At 37.8% G+C, this 23,118-nt stretch overlaps 1 protein-coding gene across 4 annotated transcripts in view; it reads right to left on the reverse strand.

Moving 5' to 3' along the window:
- The window catches only part of Pak (serine/threonine-protein kinase PAK 3-like protein), a 251,389-nt gene that overhangs the window by 64,625 nt on the left and 163,646 nt on the right, over positions 1 to 23,118 (reverse strand). For all 4 annotated transcript variants that reach the window (XM_090375934.1, XM_090375932.1, XM_090375933.1 and 1 more), the window contains one exon: positions 8,137 to 8,323. In XM_090375934.1, the coding sequence (XP_090232060.1) occupies positions 8,137 to 8,323 (187 nt within the window). The remainder of the gene's footprint in view (positions 1 to 8,136; positions 8,324 to 23,118) is intronic.

The raw sequence follows: 23,118 nt of genomic DNA on the forward strand, positions 1-23,118 counted from the left end.
TGTCATTCCGCATGCTGTAAATCTCAACGAGTTTCACACACAAGTCTTTACTGGGGTTACATTTGAGTTTGGGTTCATTTCCATAATAGTATGTTTAAGCACAGCAGGATTGCTTTGCAGAAAAAATGTACAAACTTTGGAGAGAACATTGAATGCATTTCAGATATCAGCAACTGCAGTAGAGTCAGATAAAAATGATTTAAGCAATGTGCTACACAGTGTGTATATAAAGCTTTCGGTTATTTTGAAGTGAAACTTCTTTAGGTGCACCCCAGACAGTTTTCGCATGGGTGTAACTCGAATCTGGATTGACAAAAATGCCACAGCAATATATGCCATAAGTAAATGCATTATAGGTGTTGTGCAGCCAACTATAATACTAGGCTGAATGCTCTGATAAGTAAACAAATTACAGGAGCTCTGAACAGCCAACTATCATACTAGGCTGAATGCACCAGTTCGCTGCATGAAGCTGGTAAGTGCAAATGTGTTTAAGTGCTCTCCGACACAGAGAGGATTAATTTTAAGTTACTGTAAAGGAAAAGGATTAGTGCTGCATACCCATCTATTGTGTCCCGTGCACTGTCCCATAATAAAGTAAGTTGTAACTCGGAATGATGCCGGCTAAATTAAGTTAAGGAAATGAATCCTCATATCATCTGCAAATTGCAGTTCAGGTAATCTGCATTTACCTTGAGTCCTTTATTATCCCAATTTATCTTGCGCAAAAAATTTCTTCTAAACAGGCAGAAAACAGTTTTGGGGAGATTGTGTCTCCTTCTGGATGCCTTTTCTGTGTTGATCTGAACTTTATCATTGTTGACCAGTATTAATGTGGTCACCTTTTCATATATTGATGCAAGTTTTGTTTACATCTTGGTTGATTATTGCTTGTTTTTGACCGAGTCTCTCACTCACACGGTTTTTAACTGTTTTAACTAGCATAAAAGAGGAATGAATTAGTCCTGTGATGACCTCAAGAAATCTGTTTGTGATCTTGCTGTTCAAACTAACCATCATGAACAGCATCCTAATGATGGACACTTTCATGCAAAACCGAGAGCTCCTACCCAAACCTCCCCATCTTTATTACCACGACTCCATCTCCATCCTCTATTCTTACAATATGTGAAGCTGAAGTTGTGCCCTGAACGTAGCATTAGACCCGTATATGCTGAAATCACAGCATATGTCAACAGATACTCAGGAAATACTGCCTCCCAGAAGATCCAAAGAAGTCATCAGGAGCAGAACCTGCCAAGTGCCACTTACTCGTGATCACAAAACTCAGATATGGGGTCCTCACTCTTGAAACCGGATAATGATTTGGTCACCATTATACTGGGACCACATTCATATCAAATGTAAAGACCCATAGAGACACTACAATGTATGCAATGATTGCAAGTCAAGGAACAAAAGAAGAGAGAACACTGACCCATAATCCAACTCTTAAGGAAGTGAGCCCCAATTTTAAAGTTATTGGAACCAATCCGCACTTCAGCAAGAACTGTTTTAACTGTTCAACTAGCATAAAATAGGAATGAATTAGTCCTGTGATGACGTCAAGAAACCTGTTTGTGATCTTGCTGTTCAAACTAACCATCATGAACAAGATGCAAATTGCGAACGCTGGAACAATGGACAAGCGGACTCATGTCTTCATTAGTAGGCTGTCCCCTGCTACCACAGCTGATGATGTGAAAAACCTTCTTGCTGAATTCAAAATGAATGGTGAGTAACCAAGCTATCCACGAAATATCCCACCTATGCCTCCTTTAAGATCGGTGTAGTTGCTACAGATTTTGAAGCACTCTTCAATCCTGAAATGTGGGCCCACTGGAGTTCTTGTTATGCCATATCTTGGGCACAAAGGGCAGTGATATAGAATTAATGGAAAAGACTTCCACCAATGGCACTCTGATTCATAGCAATCACAGATCTTGTTACTGCAACCAGAAGCACAGACACAGAACACCAATATGCTGATCACTGTGCTCATCCACCCTAGACACAACCTGCAGAATCGAGTAGTGCCATGTCAGAGAACACCCGTCTGCATCAAAGCACCTAGAATACCTGCCTGCACCATCTTTAATCAGAATGTGCGTAGTCTTAGGAACAAGCTTGACACCATGGAGTAAATTCTGCTCCATGGATATTTTGACCTGCTTGCCATCACTGAAACCTGGCTCAATGATATTGATCAATATTTCCTAGCAGCAGCTGCCCCAGATGATTATGGGGTCGCATTCACATCTCGGATTGTGCGCAAAGCTGGAGGCGTGGCAATATTTTACAAGAAATCTGCTTTCAAGCAATTGGATAATAAATCCAGCAAATCGCCCAATTATGAAGAAATCCTTGTTACGTTAGGACACAACTTCGTGAAGTTTGATGTCTGTGTGGTGTATATACCCCCAATGCCTTCCCAGCAAATCATCCTTGAAGTATCTAACTGGTTAATCAATCAGCTGCATTCCACAGCTTCTCACTTAATTTGTGGTGACTTCAATTTGCCCCCTCAGCTATTTAATTTGAAAAAGGATCTTCTTGCACACTTGAGATGTACTGACATACAACTTGTCAATGAAGCACCAACCAGGGGGAATAACCTCTTAGACCTCGTTTCGGCTTCTATCCCTTGCACCCTTGATTACACTGCAGAAACGTCATTTGACTCTGATCATGTCCCAATACATGTGATTGCATATCTACCAGCCCCCAAGTTAGAAGCCAGAAGGGCAATAAAAAAGGTTGACATCACTAGCCTCACTTACTTGATGTAGACAAGTGCATCAGAGCCACCTCTCTCATTCCTTGGGAGACCTTAGAGACTTGTGACCCAGAGAATTAGCTGTGAATATTCTCATAAACTGGATCAACACTGTTGCCAAATATGCTACCTCTTAAAAAAAAAAAAAAAAAAAAAAAAAAAAAAATCACAATCAGTCCACATACAAGACTTTGGTGGAATTCAGAACTCAAAATGAGTTTTCAGCTGAAGCAACAGCTCCATCGCACATGGAAACAGTCGCAAAATGTCAATGACCGCATCATTTATTCAAGGGCATGGGCTCAATTCAACCGCCTGAAATCTCAGGCAATCAAATCGTATGTTAACCGTGATCTGGCTAAAGGGAAAATTCCATAGAAGAAAGTGAACCTTCACTGTCTTCTTCAACTTGATCCAGAATTGTGGCTCGATTTTGTCACAAGATTTAACCATAATCCTGTGCCAAACTCAGATCTGGCTCTACCAACAGAGCCCACCCAGCATGAAGTGTTGAATATCATTCAGATCACAAAACAATAGCTGATCTCGTAGCCATTAATTTTCTACCTGCCTCAACCACCGGTGACGATGGAGTTCCCCAATTCATGCTCAAATGCCTAAGTCCGTACATTATTCACACTTTTAATTACCTTCAACCAGTTACTCTCAAACAAGATTTTCCCACAGCAGTGGAAAAACTATCTCATCAAACCTTTAGCTAAAGTTCAGTCACCATCACAACCTAAACACTACCGACACATCCAACTCCTCCAGCCTACTGAAGCTCCTGGAGAAGGCTTTACTCCCCATCCTCACTAAGCAGGTCTTGCCCAAATTCACTATTCCCTTCCAAACAGATCAATGATCACCAATCTGCAAGCAACCATGAGTACTATCTTGTCAGCATTTGAAAAAAGGCATGAACTAGCTGTTACTTAGACATTGAAGCTGCATTAAACTAACTTCTCACTCTCCTGGAATGCCGCTTGCAGATCACAGGGAACATACTATGCTTTCTCCCCCCTTTTCTGCATGACAGTTATAAAGCTTCATACAGGAGATCGCACCCTTACAAGAACTGTCATGCAGGAATCCCACAAGGAGGGATATTTTCGGGTCTTCTATTTTCATCTATCATCTCCCCACTGGTTGCACATTCTTGGTATCTACTGAGCTAGGCAGATGATATCAAGATACTCACTCCCATCAATCCCCAGTCAAGACCTAGATCTGGAAAAAGCGGAAATTAACAACACACTCACAGCAGTCACATCTTACCTCTGCCAGTTCGGGCAAGATGAATCCTGCTAAGTCTGAATTCATGATGTATTCACCGAAGCAAACTCCATCTCTCCAGCCTTCAGTCAGCAACACCCTCATCCCAATTGTGTCCATCTCCAATTTTGATTTGACGCCCACTTAGACATGCTCCTCACATGTGCTTCAAGACTCTGGTGGATAGCAAAAACATCTCCTATGTCACTGATAAAAAGACGACTGCAAAGTACATAAGAACAGTTATCTTTCCACCTTTACTCTATGCTGCTGAAATTTTGGCCTCAGTGGCACCGTCAATAAACAAACCACTATTTGCAGCAGAATTCTGGCTCCTAAAGTAGGCACAACCTTCCAGCGCTGATTCGTACCACACAGTTTGCAGACTCTCTCGGGATTCCACAGCTTCCCACCTTAATCAACGGACCAATGCCTCCTAGCAACAAAGATGATAACTGGCATAATTGCAACACCTTCATTCTGGGATACCTGTGGATGGAGGATTCCCCTGCTGCCCTTAAGGCCAATCTCGAGCTCCACCCGCATTCAGCACGGCTCCATCTCTCTGACAGGTTCCTTCCTCAGCAGATGCTCAAGCAAACACAAACAATTTTGCCGTTGACCAGACATATCGGAAAAAAATTATGACTAGCAGGACTAATCAGCATTGACTGATCTGTACCTTGCTTCTCTCTGATTCAGCTGGTGCTTTTATCTCTATGTTAAGCCAGCTCAATCAGGCCTAACTCTTGTAAGGAGTTCTCTTTTGTATTGAAATATGTTTTCATTTGTATAGTTACCTTTTTTAATTTTATAAATAATTGTTCAAGTATCCTGGAAGTATCGGGAGGCTGTAAACCCCTGGCTTTATGGCCGTGATGAGCAATAAAGATCGATCTCTCTCTCTCTCTCTCTCTCTCTCTCTCTCTCTCTCTCTCTCTCTCTCTCCCCCCTAAAAACTTAAAGTTAAGTTCTGTTTCTGTAACATTTTATGGTATTTCTATAGCCCAGTAATATACCAAATATACTAATTTGTATAATGCTAGAATAACTCTGAATAGTACTATATGTATACACATAACAAGCTTTTACATTTAATAGAATATAAAGAAAATTTGAAATTCATGCAATTCACTGTATTGTGAATTAAGTCTTTGTCCTTTATGTAAACCAGGACACATTAATTTTACAAAAACAGGAACTCCCCAACTTGCGTAATATTGGACTTACGCAAATTCGATTTACACAAGTGTTTTCCAGCCGGTGCAAACTGAAAAAAATATGGAAACATTTTGCATCTGTAGGGATAAATGGAGGTATTGTGAAAATATCGTAATGTGAACCCAATAACATGGTTTTTTTTTTGGTAATTTTTTCCAACACCTTGGAAGTTGAAATTTTTGCTATATAACTAAGCTATTTATCTCTCTAAAAGAGATTTTTATAATGGAAATTGCACTGCACTTTCATCGTTAACCTTTTGTTCCGTTATAAGAATCAATTTTGAATGCCTTATTGATATTTTTCTAAAGCACGTTTCTGGAGGTCATGACCAAAAAACAAAAACAATTTGCACTTTCCGGTATATTGGGCTTTTCTTTTAGCGCAATCTATTATAAACGGCTAATAAACTATCTTATTTGCAATAATTACAATAACTGGAATTCTGTCAGTTTTTATCATGATTCCAAACTTTTAGGTGGGAGTGTATGTTGCACAGCCACAGCATTCAGTTTCACATTTCTCTTACACATTCGTAGATCACCCCCCCCCCCAGACTTTGTCTGCAAACCCTTTCTGACTTTCAGATGAAGAGTCTGCATGCTCTGTGGTCCATGGGACACAGAGCATGCAATACAAAATCTAAAAAACCTATACTTTCTGCTGCTGTAACAGTACTGTGGTTTTGGACACTTTAGCATTAGTAGAGGCATATGAAGCAAGAAAGCAAGCTTATGCGGCATCAGCCAAAAAAAAAAAAACCCTCTCCCATTTCACCCCTCTGTTCGTTCCAAATACCTGTCCAGTTCAGGCTTAAATTTATTTAGGCTATCAACTTCCACAACAAAGGATGGAAGCCCATTCCACCAACCAACTATCCACTGGCTAAATGAAAACTTCCACACATCTATCCTATATCTGTTTTTCCTCAATTTGAATTTATGCCCTCTCAGGTGATTATTCTGACCAAGAGGAAAAATCCCATCAGCATTGAGCATGCTCAAACCATTCAAGGCTTTATACACTGCAGGTGCATAATCTCCAGACGTTAATTTGCAAAACTTAAGTCTTTATTCGTAAGAGCAACGTTTTGTTCCAACAGCTCTACATCCTTCTTAAAATGAGGCCTCTAGACCTGTATACAGTACTCAAGGTGTGGCTTGACCATTGCCTTATACAAAGGGATAATTACCTCCTTATCCCAGATAACAAAAATTATTGTATATCGTTGACAAGACCCCGTGAGCTGCTCTAGCACTGTATGTGCACTGCTCAGAAATCTGCCTGCACAATTACCCCCAGGTCCTTTTCATTCTCTACTACTGTCAGTGTAGTACCACAGAGTTGATACGTTATTCTGGGGTTACTGTTTCCCATAGTACTTTACATTTGTCAATGTTAAACTTCATTTGCCACCTCTCAGCCCATCTGCTCAACTTTTCTAAATCCTGTTGCAGCAGCATACTGTCATTAGTGTCCTTAACAACCCTGCCAACCTTTGTATTGTCTGCAAACTTGGACATTAAGCTTGATATACTATCACTTGCCACCCATTTAGAGAATTCAGAGGTTGGCTTCCAAAGGATGGAAAAAAAAAAAAAAAAAAAAGAACACCGTGGAGGAATTTCTAAAGATCTCTTTGAATGAAATTTTGTTCCATTCGAGTATGCAAACCACGCCTAAAGAAAGACAGCTTCTTGAAAGGGTTCAAAGATCGGCAAGATCAGCAAAAGGGCACCCACATGGGGAAAGGCTTCAATACGTGGGTTGCAGAACTTGGAAACACTTTAGAAGAGATCTGACTGAAGTGTATATCTAGCTCTGAGAGGTAAAAGTAAAATGAACAAGAACGAAATTTTTAGTTAAGCAATTCCAGAACTAGAAGCCATAAATTCAATCACAGGCAGAAGAGGCTTAGGCTGGTAAATGGTTTATTATTATTATTTTTTTTTTTGGTCAGTGCATCAACAGCCCAGAGCTTCCTTGCACTATACAGCTAATACTAATATTATAGTTAGCCAATTACAAACAGAGGACGTAGTACAATCACCCAATGAATTATTCCAAGCTTTTCAGCTGAACAATAAGCAAATAACCTTCTTGAACATTCACTTGTATAGGCATGATACGCAACAAATAATATGCGCTCACATTAACAAAGTAATCAAGTGCCAAAAATTTTTCAAGAAACCTTTTCATCACAAATTTGCAAAAGGAATATTATTCAATCAGATTTCGCACATGGGAATAAGTATGTTAACTTAATTCACTGCATTTGAAAATATAGTACAGAGCAAACTAGTTGTTTGAATGATACATTTTGTACATTTACTTTCACCTCATCTATACTTTTTTTTTGTAAAAATGAAATGTCAGGTGTTTCCATTATTGTCTACCCCCATATGTGTAATCTGTTATAGATGGTTTAGTCTATTTCGAATGCATTTCTAGTCAGGATCCTTGGATTTGACTTGCTAATAGCACCCTGCCTTGAGACTAACTAATCTAAGATACTGAGGAGGAAATCCATGAAAAAAATAAGGCAGAAAAGAAAAAAAAAAAGGGGGGGGGGGAGAGAGTTGAATCAAAACATTATCGTCTAGAAGCCAGTCTTATGCCAATGACATTGTGCAATTAGTATACAGAATGATATAGCTGTATGAACATAGCTTATATATAGCATTCAATGTATAGAAAAATTTACTAATAATCCAGACGAAACACAAAACATCACTTATCCTAAAGACAACCAAAATCTCCAGCGCCATTAAAAAAAGTGGCAACCTGCAAGAACAATCTGCTGATATTAAACGACAATATGGTTAAAATAAAATTAGAAAAAAAAAAAAAAAAGACCTACTTACCCATAATTCTTCTCCTACAAGATAACTGTCAAGATAATTTACCACATTAGGATGTTTGTTTTCACGCATCACAAGAATTTCATTAATTATTAATTCTTTCTTTGGCTGTTGTGTTAGGTTCATTTGTTTGATGGCCACTTCCATTCCTGTGGCTGTCTCAATAGCTGTGTACACTGTACCAGAAGCTCTATAATGAGTTTAAAAATATTTATATAAAATAAGCTATTAAAAAAATTATTTATCATATTTTTTAATATTGTCAACTAAGATACATGCAATTTTGTGATGGGAAAGTTAATAAGTGAGTCTGTCGTATAGCTGTCCCTAACTTTCTTGCAATCAGTTAGCTATTTTCATCTGACAGAGAGTAAGCATATAAGTGCAATCATGTTTTGGTGTGGGAAAATGTATCCTAAAAAAACTGGATAATAACTTATTGTTAAAATTATAAAATCTGATAACTTTTACATTTATGGTAGTTAAAAACTTATGTACAATTCAGACCTTTTGCATAAATAAGCATTGCTAAGTGAAATTTGTAAACGCACTGCCATATTTACTTTCCTTACTTTATTAAAAGCCACTTCTAAAAAAATAATAATAAAAAAAAAAGGATTTTAAGTGGGCTAATATTCTGATCAAGTTTTGCATTTAAATATTGAATAAAATAACAATGGCACTTTTCTTTAAAAAGTGATAAAATTATATTTATTTTTATGCACTTATTCATTGTGGAAATATAAAATAACTTTTTTACCTTTAACAAGCAGTTTAAACTTCTGTGTGAAAGGATAATTACAGCAATACAAATAGCTATTAACACACATCAAAAGGAAACATCTCATTTATTTTTGCTTAATCATTTTAGAGTAAACAGTCAACAAAAGTTATATTTAGAAACTGAAAAAGACATGGGGATAATTGTGGAGTCAGATATGAAGTTCTCTGAGCAGTGCAGGCAAGCTGCAAGGATAGACATGGGGGTTTTGTCAATGATATACAGTAATTTTGTTAGCAGAGATAAGGAGGTGATTATTCCATTATACAAGGCATCAGTCAGGAGGCCTCATTTTAGGAAGGATGTAGAGCTGCAGGAACGAGTACAGAGAAGGACAATGAGACTGGTAAGGGGAACAAAGGAGTGCTCTTACCAAGGCTTCAGTTCTGTAAATTGCAGCATCTGAAGACTAGGCACCTGCAAAGTGATCTGTTCAATGCTTTGAATGGATTGAGCAAGCTCAATGCAGATGGTATTCATCCTCTTGCCAGACCACACATGAGGGGGGGGGGGCACAAATTCAAATTGAGGGAGGACGGTTGCAGAATAGATGTGTGGAAGTTGATGGATAAATGAAATGGGTTTTTTTTTTTTTCCTTGTTTGCTGTTTTTTTTTTTTTTTTTTGGTTTTTAGGAGCATTAGCAACTAAGGCCATATTGCTCCGGTGCGGTGGTCATTCCCTGACCTTTCTGCATGCTCCATATTTGGTGGTGACGGGCTCGAACCCCCGGTCTAATCAAGAAGCTTGTGCTACGCACTGCTGCTCCTTCCCACCTGGCTACGGAGGCGCCTGTTGTTTGCTGTATAAGTGTGCTTAATTGCATCATTTTCCACTATAATAATAATTTTAGTTTAGTGAAAAATGCAGTACATTTTCCACTTTGTGTGAAACTTACAATAAGATTACTTTTTAACCATATCCTGAAATATTAAAGAAAAAAAAAAGCATTCAATGGCTGTGTGCAGTATTATAAGCTCAAGTTTAAAACGATTTATACCATTACTATTTTGATGAACAAAAAACAATTGCATATTTTTCATAAGTCAGTCTTACAGAAAAAGGAAATAATCTGCACAGCTACAGCACAGGAGGAATCAGTTATACACAACAAAAAAGCAAAGGGCCAATTCAAGTGATCAAGCATTGTTACCAAAATTTACTAAACTATCATTTTGCATGGGTATGCATACAAACATTTTGCAAGACTTATTTGTTTGTTTGCTTTGAGGTGCGGACATTTTCAGCTTACTACACACCATATACATGGTGTGTAGTAAGACATGTCTTATTGTTGTAATTTTTTTTTTTTTTTGAAATCCAAACATATATACAGGGGTGGACAAAAAATGGAAACAACTGTGATAAGAGTTGCAAGTAGTATGAACTAATATGGTAATGGACCACCCTTTACTTTTAAAACAGCTTGTATTTCATTTGTGGGGAAACAATATTTGCACCATGGGAAGAACTTGGTCAATCAGAACATCAAAGTAATCAGTAACAGTAATTTGCCTGTTCAGGGTGATGATAGGACCTAAAGAATACCAAGATATTGCCCAAACCATTGTTGATCCTAGGTGTTTGACAGTTGGTATAAGATAATCAGGATGATGTGCTTCCTTTGGCATTTGCCAAATGAAAATTCTCCCTGAAGTTGAAAAAAGTAAGAATGATTTGTCTGAAAATATGTGTTTCCAATCATCAAGTGTCCAGTTTTTGTGCTTCTTACACCACTGCATTTTCTTTCTATCATTACCACCAGCAAAAAGTGGCTTAGCAATAGCAGCTGCAACAAAATTTCAACTTTATGAAGTTCTTGCTGAACTGTTTGCTATAAACTGGATTGCTGAGACTCACATTAAGTTCTGCAGTTATTTTTAGGCAGTAGTTATGTTTTTGGGCTACAATCCATTTCAGTGTCCAACGGTCTCTTTCAGTTAGACTAAATTTTCTGCCGTAATTTGTCCTATCAGTATAACTGATTTTTCCATACTTAGTGAATGCAGATATCACATTACAGTTACTCTGGACACATTAAACATATCAGCAGTTTTAGTCACTGATGCCCCTGATAAAAAGGTGTACCAACAATTTGACCTCCTTGGAATTTAGACAGGTTGGTCACTTTCTTCATGTATCTCTTTATATCACCTATGAATAAACGTCAGCTTTTATCATCTTTCCTTCACAGTATTACTACTTGCTAGAAAGAAAAAAAAAAACGCTGCATGTTCATAAATACATCACACTGCAATTACAAAAACTATTTTCATGTCAGGTGTTTCCATCATTGTTACCCCCCATATATGTATCTGTTATTTAAGTAAAATTAAATGCAACAAGGCATCATATCTTTAAGAGTATAATAATCTATATAATATTGGTGTAAACACACCATAGACAACTCTTAAACAAAAAAAAAAAAAAAAAAGCTAGTAGTTAGTAGTATAAAGGGCATCATTTTATCTGTATCTCTTGTGAAGGAAGAGCACAATATGAGATACACATAAAATGATGCCCTTTACACTACTAACACTAACGTAGTTTTTTGTTCAAGAGTTGTCTATGGGATGTTTATACCAGTATTATATAATAATCTGTTATAGATGGTTGACACTAATTCATTATCAAAGAATGGGCTTGGGCAAATTATTCATCATATAATCACAAAGAAAAATGCCAATATTATGATAGAAATGTGAAGCACTTAACTTAATGTGAATAATACTAATCAAACCATGGATTCTGTTATCAAGTGAATTTTATTGTGTAGAAATATTACACTAATTATGTAAACTCCCCACACAAAAGAACTACTTAATAATTAGCTAAGTTTATAGATTCCATATTGAATCCTTTCATTAGCCCAAATTATGAAAAGTTTGAAGGCTGTTACTTTGCATAGGATAGAATGGGTTTTCCAGTCCATCTTCTACCCTGTACAGTTAGCAAAGGTCCTTAAATCTTTAACTCGCCCAAAATCCCTTTGTAGTCTTGTTAAAAATCAACTTATAAAATTTAACTGCCTACTAACTCTTTGTAGACCAGCATTGCTTTCGCAGCCTTCCCCATAGAGTCCAGCTGTAACATAAAAAAAAAAAAAAAAACTGCATGACAAAACAGTTTAAAAGCTCTAATACAATATTTCTTGCTGGAAGAAAATATTCACAAAACTTTCCATCATCCAGATAACTGAAAATATTTTTTACTTCAGAGCACCTACTTGGAATTCCTTTTGGGGATGGAAAGAGCAAACATGCAAAAGTGGAACATGCATGGGAAAAGTGAACATGCAAAATATCTGCAGAAATCTCTTCCTGCTAAATACATTCTTGAAAAATTGAATTCTGTCTGCCATTCTTCAAGACCAATATTTCATTGTATATCTTTCTTCCATTTTGGTTCATGATGATAATAACTCCAAAAGTCCTTTAGTTCATTTAATGAAACAAACTAAATCACACCATATGACACAGTTGGAAACAAGCTTATTTGTAACTTTCCTTTTTTATATCAGAAAGTTCTTCAGAAAAGTCCAACAGTTTCTCAATTTGACAACAGAAAGGCAAAACTGAGACAGTACAGTTATTTTGTGAAAATAACAATATCACTTGCTGTTAACAGTTGAATATAAACATAAATAAACAGCAACTTAGTTTTTCAGGTAATTTATGTGAAGTATAAATGGAGAGGAATGCAAAAAAAAAAAAAACAAATTTTATAATTAGAAGTGCCAACATTTTAGCCAGTTTTCACATTGAACTTCAGAAGAGATAACATCGATTTAGTTTTTATATTGTTTATATGAAATGTAAATAGATAATAGTACAGAGAAACCTGACAAATTTTAAATCACATTATTGCAGCAGCAACGACAGGTGGAGTAGTGGGGCCCTAGGTCAGTTTGTAGGTCATCTCATGCCGCTTCTTTAGCAATGGAGAAGTAGACTGCGAAACATCACAATTTTGCTATTGAAACGTATTTCAAGAATGGCGACTCTGTTATCACAATGTAGTGGTTATTTTACACTCATTTCAATATCCTTCATCATGGTTCAATTCCCAGCCATAACTGGATAAAGAACGTCCGGTGAAGTGCTTCTGCAACAGAGAAGCAACTGCTGGGTAAATAAACTGTTGGGTGTTTAGCATTAGTACAGACATACAATGCAAAAAAGCAAGCTTATCAGGCATCAGCAAAAAAAAAAAAACCTTCCCATTTAACCCAACCATTCACTTCAAAAGTTTATCTAGTTCTGCCTTGAATTTATTTAAGCTGTCAACTTCCACAATGACAGATGGAAGTTTGTTCCAGCAATCAACTACCTGCTGGCTAAAGGCAAATTTCCACACATTTTTTCTAAAACAGTCTTTCCTCAATTTGAATTTATGCCCTCTCAGGTGCATAATCTGAGCAAGAGGAAGAATCCTATCAGCATTGAGCTTGCTCAAACCATTGAGCTTTTACACCTTGCTCCTAGGTGTAAAAGCCTACACCTAGGCTTTTACGCCTAGTCTCCAGATAGTGCAATTTGCAGAGATTATGCCTTTCTTGGTAAGAGCAACCCTTTGCTCCCTCACCAATTTCATTGCCCCTCTCTGTACTCATTCCAGCAACTCTACATCCTTCCTAAAATGAGTCCCCGTACTCGTTTTAGGAAGTACACTTTGAATACTATGCAGAACTCAAGGTGTGGACTGACCATTGTCCTATACAAAGGGATAATCACCTCCTTATCCCAGATAACAAAAATTGTATATCATTGACAAGACCCCATGAGCTGCTCTAGCACTATCTGCATTGCTCAGAAAACTTCATATCTGACTGCACAATTATTCCCAGCTATTTTTCATTTTCCACTACCCTGAGTACAGTACTACACAGCTGGTATGTTACTCTGGGGTTACTGTTACCCATGTGCAGTATTTTTGCATTTGTCAATGTTAAACTTCAGTTTCCATTTCTCAGGCCACCTAATTTTTATAGATGTTGTTTCAGTAGCATTCTGTCATTAATTCTACAACTATCTTTCCTCAATTTGAATTTATGCTCCCTCAGGTAAGTAATCTGAGAAAGAGGAAGAATCCCATTGAGCTTCCTTAAACCATTCAAGGCTTTATACACATCAATTTGATCAACTTGCAGGTGCCTAGTCTCCACACACGACAATTTGAAGAACTTAAGCATTTCTTGGTAACAGCAACCCTTTGTTCCACTCACCAATGTCATTGCTGTTTTCTGTACTTGTTCCAGCAGCATTACATCCTTCCTAAAACAAGGCCTCCGGACCTGTACACAGTATCCCTGCTAGCAAAATTCCTGTATATCATTGACAAAACCACAAGATTCTCATGCAGCCCATCTGCACAGCTCAGAAAACTTAATATCTGACTGCAAAATTATCCCCGGGTCTTTTCCATACTCCACTACACTGAGTGTAGTACTGCACAGTTGGTACGTTACTCTAGGGTTACTGCTACCCATATGCAGTACTTTGCATCTGCCAATGTTAAACTTCAGTTGCCACCTCTCAGCCCATCTGCTCAACTTTTCTAGATCCCGTTGCAGTAGTGTACTGTCATTAACAACTCTACCAACATTCGTATCGTCTGCAAACTTGGACATTAAGTCTGATATACCTTTCATCACTATTTGATAAATACAGAAAACGACAATGGCCCCAACACTGAACCCTGGGGGACTCCACTAATAACATTAATCCATAAAGAGCAGTGTCCATTGATTATCACTGTCTTCTCCAACTCAACCACCCCTTTATCCATACTGCTCCAATTTGTACAGTAGTCTTCCATGTGCAACAGTATCAAAAGCTTTCCTAAAATCCAAGAATATATCAAAATTATTTTTTTGCATCCAGTTCCTGTGTGTGTGTGTGTGTGTGTGTGTGTGTGTGTGTGTGTGTGTGTGTGTGTGTGATGAGTATGAACACTGGAGAATGTTGAAAACGCGAGAAGAGCTGTCCTTCAGAGTCCATGCTATTCAGCCAGAAAGAAAGCTGCTACCCTGAGAATTTCTGTGCGATGCTTGCACAGAATTTCGCATAAGGAAATCAATTTTCATCCCTACCAAGTGGTGGTTGTTCAAGAGCTAAGTGATAGGGACTTGGCTACTTGCCAGAATTTTTCTAAACAATTCCTCTGGATTATGACAGGAAGTTGTTGAGAACGTTTTGCTTATGATAGATGAGGCCCATTCTGAATTGTTGGGTTTCATCAACAAACAGAATTTTTGCCACTGAGCAGATGAAAATTCAAAACAGCTCCATCAATGTCCTCTTCAGAGTGAGATGCATCATTTGGAATCATAGACCCTTACTTCTTTGAAGACAACTCAAGAAATAACAGTTACATCAGATTGCTATGTTGAAATGCTATGAAATTTCAAGGAGCTAGAATTGCATCACTGTGCAATTGATCTTAACATTAATCTCCAGCAAGATGGGGTGGCTATTCAATACAGCAAGGACAACAATGTGAATGTTGCATGAAATGTTTCTAGGGGGATTTGGTTTCATGGAACGGTGATGTTCTGTGGCCAGTACATTTTACAGATTTAACCACTTGACTAATATCTGTGCCTTAAGACTAGGGTGTATGTCACTAGACCCATAAACACTACAGAATTAAAACAAAGAACAAGGACGAAGTTGCAGCGATTTCAGAGAAATGATCCAGAAAGTAATGGGCAATCCTCAAGGTAGACTGGAACAATGTGCAAGAAATAATGGGAGACATCCCACTGATGTGATCTTTAAAAAATAAAATGGCATCAAATGTACTTCCTCATGATAGTAATCGTTAAAAACAAAATTTCGGTGCATTAGCATTAGCATTTAGCATTAGTAGAGGCATTTGATGCAAGAAATGCAAGCTTATGCAGCATCAGCCAAAAAAAAATAAAGTAAAATAAATAAATAAAAAATAACCACTTCCACTTCACCCCTCTATTCATTCGAAATACCTGTCCAGCTCAGCCTTAAACTTATTTAGGCTATCAACTTCCACGACAAGGGATGGAAGTCTGTTCCACCTACCAACCACCCGCTGGCTAAAGGCAAATTTCCGCACATCTATCCTACATCTGTCTTTCCTCAATTTGAATTTATGCCCTCTCAGGTGATTATTCTGAGCAAGAGGAAGAATCCATCAGCATTGAGCATGCTCAAACCATTCAAGGCTTTGTACACCTCTATCAGTTCACCTCGCTGGTGCCTAGTCTCCAGACACTGTAATTCGTAAAACTTAAGCCTTTCTTTGTAAGAGCACCCCTTTGTTCCATTCACTAATCTTGTTGCCCTTCTCTGTACTCGTTCCAGCAGCTCTACATCCTTCTTGAAATGAGGCCTCCAGGCCTGTATACAGTACTCTAGGTGTGGCCTGACCACTTTATACAAGGGAATAATCACCTCCTTATCCCTGCTAGAAAAATTCCTATATATCATTGACAATACACCATGAGCTACTCTTGCAGCCCATCTGCACTGCTCAGAGAACTTCATATCTGCCAGCACAATCACCCCCAGGTCCCTTTCATTCTCTACCACTGTCAGTGTAGTACCACAGAGTTGATACGTTGCTCTGGAGTTGCTGTTTCCCATATATAGTACTTTACATTTGTCAATGTTAAACTTCATTTGCCACCTCTCAGCCCATCTGCTCAACCTTTCCAGATCCTGTTGCAGCATCATAATGTCAGTAGTGTCCATGACAACCCTGCCAACCTTCGTATCGTCTGCAAACTTGGACATTAAGCTTGATATACCATCATCAATATCATTTATAAATACAGAAAACAATAAAGGACCCAATACTGAACCCTGAGGGACTCCACTAATAACATTAGTCCACGATGAGCAGTGTCCATTGATTACCACTCTGTCTTCTCCCCCTCAATCACCCCTTTATCCATAGCAGCAATTTGCCTCCAATGCCACACTGCTCCAATTTGTGCAGCAGTCTTCCATGTGCAACAGTATCAAAAGCCTTTCTAAGATCCAAGTATATAATATCAAAGTTATTCCCTGCATCCAGTTCTTTTGTGACTGCATCATAGTATCCAATCAAATTGGTCAGGCAAGACTTCCCCTTAACAAAACCATGCTGTGTATGAGCTATAACTGAAGTCTTGTCTAGATGATCCTGCAGTGCTTCTTTAACCAGTGCCTTCATTAATTTTTCGGGAACAGAAGTTAAACTCACAGGTCTGTAATTACTTGTGTCAGCCTTTGATCCTCCTTTGTGAATTGGGGTCACATTTGCACATCTCCAGTCCATGGGTACTTCCCCTGAGTCCAAGGAAGCTCTCATAATTATGGCTAAGGGTTTGCTTACTTCCTTTGCTGCCTCCTTTAATATAACTGGATAGATCCCATCCACCCCATCTGCCTTTCTTGGGTTTATCTTCAACAATTTCTCCTCCACTTTACTCTCAGTTATTACAAGATTCTCTAGCTTACTGCCAGAGTTGAATACACCTCTGGCATTCCCCTCGCTGAATAACTCCTCATGTGTGAATGTCGATGCAAAATATTCATTTAGTTTGTTAGCTACCTGAGCAGGATCATCAACAGTTGACCCATCGATATCAAGTGGACCAATCTGATTCATTCCCTTCCTTCTAGAGTTTACATAAGTAAAGAACTCTTTGCTGTTTTTCTTCTCATCCCTTGCCAAGGATTTCTCGTAATCTGCCTTCACCTGCCTAACCTCCTTTGTAACTTGGTTACAGATCAAGTTGTATCTATCATAGGCTTCTGTGTCACATGTTAATTTGTATGTATCCCATGCCCTTTTCTTCTCTGCCATATGCCTCATTAGTTCATCTGACATCCACTTAGGCCTAAACCTTGAACAATATTTCTTAGTTGGTATGTAAAGCCTAGTAGCTTCCAAGATAAGTTCTTTGAATGCTTCCCATTTTGAATTTGTTGTTGGTAACATCATCAGTTGATCCCACTGTATAGAATTTAAATACTGTCTCAGTCCATCGTAGTCGCCTTTATGAAAGCAATACCCCTTCCCTCTAATGGTAGTTACCTCTTTGAGTAAATCCCACTTCAGAACACTGTGATCACTGCCACCTAGTGGTTCATTTATCTGCAGATTCTTAATGCATGAAGAATCACTACTGATAATCAAATCAAGAGTATTACTCCCTCTAGTTGCCTCCCGAACATGCTGATGTAGAAAACAATCATCCAATAAATCCACAAAAGCCTTGCTAGTGTGTGAGTGACCAGCCCCCAAATTCCAGTCAATATCTGGGAAATTAAAATCCCCCATTATAAGACTCTCTGATTTACTGGCCCACTATTTCCCTGTACAGTTTCTTATTATACTCATCAGAGTCATTAGGCCTATAGCACACTCCTACTCTCAATTTTGATCTCCCAATGCTTATGTCACACCAAACTGACTTGACACTGCACTGTCCAGCGATGTCGACTGGCTTCACTTCCTTGGATTTTATGTGTTTCTTAACTAATAGCATAACCCCTCCTCCCTTCCTATCCTGTCTATCCTTTCTGTAAACATTGTACTCCCCAAATTCCAGTTCTGTATTCCTTATATTTGTGTGACACCACGTCTCTGAAATCCCAACAATATCTGCCTTTGATGTTTTGAGCAATAGCTTAAATTCATCAAATTTATTTACTAAACTCCTAGCATTGGTGTACACGCAAGTATACATGCACCTGCTCTTCCTCTTAGCCACCCTAACACAACCCATGTGTTTACTTGTATCCCCATGATTCCCAGCAGTCTCTGAAATATCCTGCATCTTACTTTCCAGGCTGCTGCTCATTCCAATAGAAGCAGTGCAAGAATCACTTTCTCCTCTGCCAGTGGTTACTGTTAATCTATTAGTCCTTATATCCCCCCAATCAAGCAGTTTTCCGACCCACCTAACACTGCCTCGATAGCATCAGCAAACATTCTTGCACCCTTTCTATTTAAGTGTATCCCATCCCTGTAGAAGCAGTCTCTCCTGTTAACAAGTATTTTACTTCAAAAATCATCATGGTTTATTTTCTCCACCATGTACAATAATTGCCACAGCGCAGCAGGAAAACAAATTCCATAATTGGAAACACTGACAGCCATGCTGGCCACAACATCTGAACGAAAGAGGACTTAAAAAAAAAACACCAACTCTGCCTACAGTTAACAAATGAATGTAAAGATCAATAAATAGATTTAACTTTTCGGACTGTTTACATGAAATGAACATAGATGGTAGCAAAATAATTGCGCCAGGAAAAAAAAAAAAAAATTCTAATTGAAAATGCCAATAGGCAAGCTGGCCATGACACTAGACAAAGTATAATTTTACAATGTCACGGTGGGCACAACCTCAGACCATAAAGAGGTCTAATGTAATGGTCTATGGTTCCATGCTGCCTTTTTCTGTTTTAATCAACCTCACTAACTTCTTTTTCATCATGTGGTATCTCTTTAATAGAATGAATGGACTTGGTGGTGAATGCCTTGAAACTATCCCATAGTTCAATTATTTTTCCTCATACATTTCATCCAATGATTGAGTCAAACACCTCCTTAATTCATAGTAAATTTACATTTCTTGAAATTAAAACTAATCAGGAGACTACTTCTGATCATGAAATTTTCAGTGTAATCATCCACTTGAGGACATCACAGTCACTCACTGCTAATGGTTCCTTCATCATCATATTTATGATATTATCTGGGTCAATAGCGATGACCAGATCACAAATATTCCTGCTCATTGTATACTCTATAAAAGTGGTGTCCAACATTTTACTGTACAGGGGCCATATTCAATATTGCAAATTTTCAACACTTATGTGTAACAAATTTATGGCAGTGATTTATTTTTTAGACTTGATTAAAATTATAAAAATATGACTTACTTTTATAAAAATATGACTTACTTTTATTATGTTTTAAAAATATAACTTACTTTTGCTTTTAAATGCTCATTTTAGAAAATTTACACCCTGAAAAGGTTCAATGCTTTTCAATATTACTTTGAAAAGCAGTGAAAAGGTTAAGTGTTAAGATGAAAAGCAATGAACATCTAAAATTTAAAATATTCAAAAATTTTATTAAGTACAATACACAATAACATTTACTGCATAAAACTTAACATTTAATGAGATGATTGAGGCTGGATGTTTTAGATAATTGTTCAAAATGTGTGATGCTAATTCTCAATATGGCATGAAGATGATCATCTGTTATTCTGTTTCTTTTTGGGAGAGGATATCATCCCAGGCCTGTAATGTACTTGTTACATTGGAATGAAAAGCCCAAAGAAGAGTTTGTCCTATTATTATTTTTTTTAGAATGGCTAAAAGAACAATTGCATCAAACTATTCTTAGTTGTTTATCATTACCATTATTATCTGTAGCAGTAACAGCCATATAGTGCAAGAAAGCCACATTACATTTGCTGCACTGGTGGGGGTTGGATGAGTAGATAAAATACAAATTATTTGCTTCCCACCTCACACAGGTAACTATCCAGTTGTTAACCTTTGACTTTATTCAAACAGTTGGCTTCAATTACCTGTGAAGGCAACCTGTTCCAGCAATCAATGACTTGCTGGCTTAATAATAATAATAAAAAAAAAAAAAACCTTCCTACAATCTAGTTTCTTCCCCTGTAATTTGAATTTATGCTCAAGAGTTCTGGAATTCTTTAAAACAGTGAAAATTCCACCTTCATCCTTACTAATCCCTCTCAGAGCCTTATAAATCTCAACTGGGTGACTGTTGTAAAGCTCTGTAACCCACGTAAGTCTTTGAATGGTTGCTGTTTTGCTAATCCCACCATGCAAGTTGTTCACCTTTGAGGTGAACAACTTGCATGGTGGGATTAGCAAAGCCTTATAAATCTCAACCACGTGACTGTTGTAAAGCTCTGTAGCCCACATAAGTCTTTGAATGGTTGCTGTTTTGCTGATCCCACCATGCAAGTTGTTCACATTTGGACCCTTTCAAGTATCTCAATGTTTTTTTTTTTTTTTTTTAGATGAGGTCTTCATACTTGAACAGTATTCCAAATGTGGTCTTACAATTGCCTTATACATTGGGATTATGACCTCCATATCTCTACAGAATAATGTTCGATAAATCATCAACGCAACACTATGGGCTTTCCTGGCTGCCTGTTTACACTGCTCAGAAAACCTACCTGTATGGTAACTGCCAGATCCCTTTCCTCCTCCACTGTTTTTAATTCAACCTCACAAAGTGTATAATTTATTTGGGGGTTGATATTTCCCAAGTGTAAGACCTTGCATTTTGCTGCATTAAAACACAGCTGCAACTTTTCTGACCATTCTTGCAGCCTGTTCAAGTTATCCTTAAGGAGCACTACTTGGTACTGATCATTAACTACTCTAAATCTTTACACAGTCTGCAAATTTTGATTTCAAGCCCCATCATCAATGTAGATTATGAAAATCAGAAACAACAGTGGTCCAGGAACTGATACTTCAGGAAACCCAATTAATTTACACTAATATGAAGAATATCCATTAATCACAACCCTCAGTCTTCTGCCCCGCAGAAGACTGAGGGTTGTGATTAATGGTTTGCTGCCCTGCAGCAAACCATCTTAGACTTTTTCCAGTAATCCCAAAACATTCCAGCTTAGACAGTAATCTCTCATGAGGGACCGAGTCAAATGCCTTGCTCAAATACTAAATAAACTATATCAAAGTTGTTCCCTACATCCTGCACCCTTAACAAACCATGTTGTGTGTTATTCAGAATGCTACGTCTATCCAAATGTCCCTGGATTTCAATCTTAAGATTCTTCCTGCCACTGAAGCCAGACTAACTGGTCTGTAGTTACCAACTTCACTCTTAGAACCACTTTTATGTATTGGTGATACATTGGCACTTTTCCAATCCAAAGGAATCTCTCGCAAGTCCAAAGATGGCCTCAATTAATTTCAGTGGTTCAATACACTCCCTGGTGGCCACACTCAAAATTACTGGATATATGCCATCAACTCCAGGAGCCTTACTTGCCTTTATGCTCAAAAGTTTTCTAATAAACATTCATATTTAATTTTGAAATCACTACTTTAATATAGCTCAGCCTATTCTTATGAAGGGTCTTTCTTCAATAAAGACAGATGCAAAGTACCTGTTTAATTCATCTGCAACATCAGCTGGATTGTCTAAGACTTTTCCACACCCAGTGTACAATGGCTTGATCTGATTCACTTTTTTCTTCCTTGTATTCACATACATGAAATATTTCTTGTCCCCATTTTTTGCACTCTTAGCTAGTGCTTTCTCATAAGTAGCCTTGGCCTCTCTAACCTTATCTGTGGTACTATTACAAATTAATTTGTAGCTGTTGTAGCCTTTAAAACTTTTTATCACTCTAACTATACATTACTATCTTTTTTCTGCTCTATTTGACCAGACAGCTGCACATTCATCCAATTTGGCATCCTCCTCCTCCTGCAATATTTTCTTAATGGGACATATGCAAGCATTCATGGCTTCTGTAATATTTGCTTTAAAGGTATTCCATAATTCAAGTGTATTTGTTGTCACTTTGCAATCTGCCCAATTAATAGATGCCATATAGTGCCTTAAACTGTCAGAGTCCCCTCTTCTGAAATTAAAACCTGAGCCTTTAGCTTTAACTCCTGCAACATCTTTCTTCGTGTTCCAACTAATGACCGTGCTGGTACATGGTCATCAGTTGAAACATCACTACCAGCCAATAGTTCCTGTATTTTAAGCTCTGTATTGTCATCTAATTTGAGTAATGATTAGATCAAGAATAGCATTAGTAGTGGCAAATGAGAAAACAAACTTATAAAGCATCAGCATAAAAAAAAAAATAAAAAAACCACCCAACACTTCCCATTTTACCTATTCATTCCTTCCAATAGTCGGTCTAGTTCTCCCTTGAATGAATTAAAGTTATCACCTTCCACAACAAAAGATGGTAGTTTGTTTCAGCAATAAATCACCTGCTGCCTAAAGGCAAACTTCTGCACATCTATTCTGCAACCATACTTCAATTTAAATTTATGCCCGGACATGTGTGTGCGCAGCAAGAGGAAGAATCCAATTAACAATTGAGCTTTCTCAATCCATTCAAAGCCTTAAACACCTCAATCAGATCACCTCACAGGTGCTTAGTCTCTAGATGCTGCAATTTGCAGA

Source organism: Mastigoproctus giganteus, chromosome 6 (genome assembly GCF_048544385.1).
Source record: "Mastigoproctus giganteus isolate SK-2022 chromosome 6, ASM4854438v1, whole genome shotgun sequence".
NCBI classification, from domain to species: Eukaryota; Metazoa; Arthropoda; class Arachnida; order Uropygi; family Thelyphonidae; genus Mastigoproctus; species Mastigoproctus giganteus.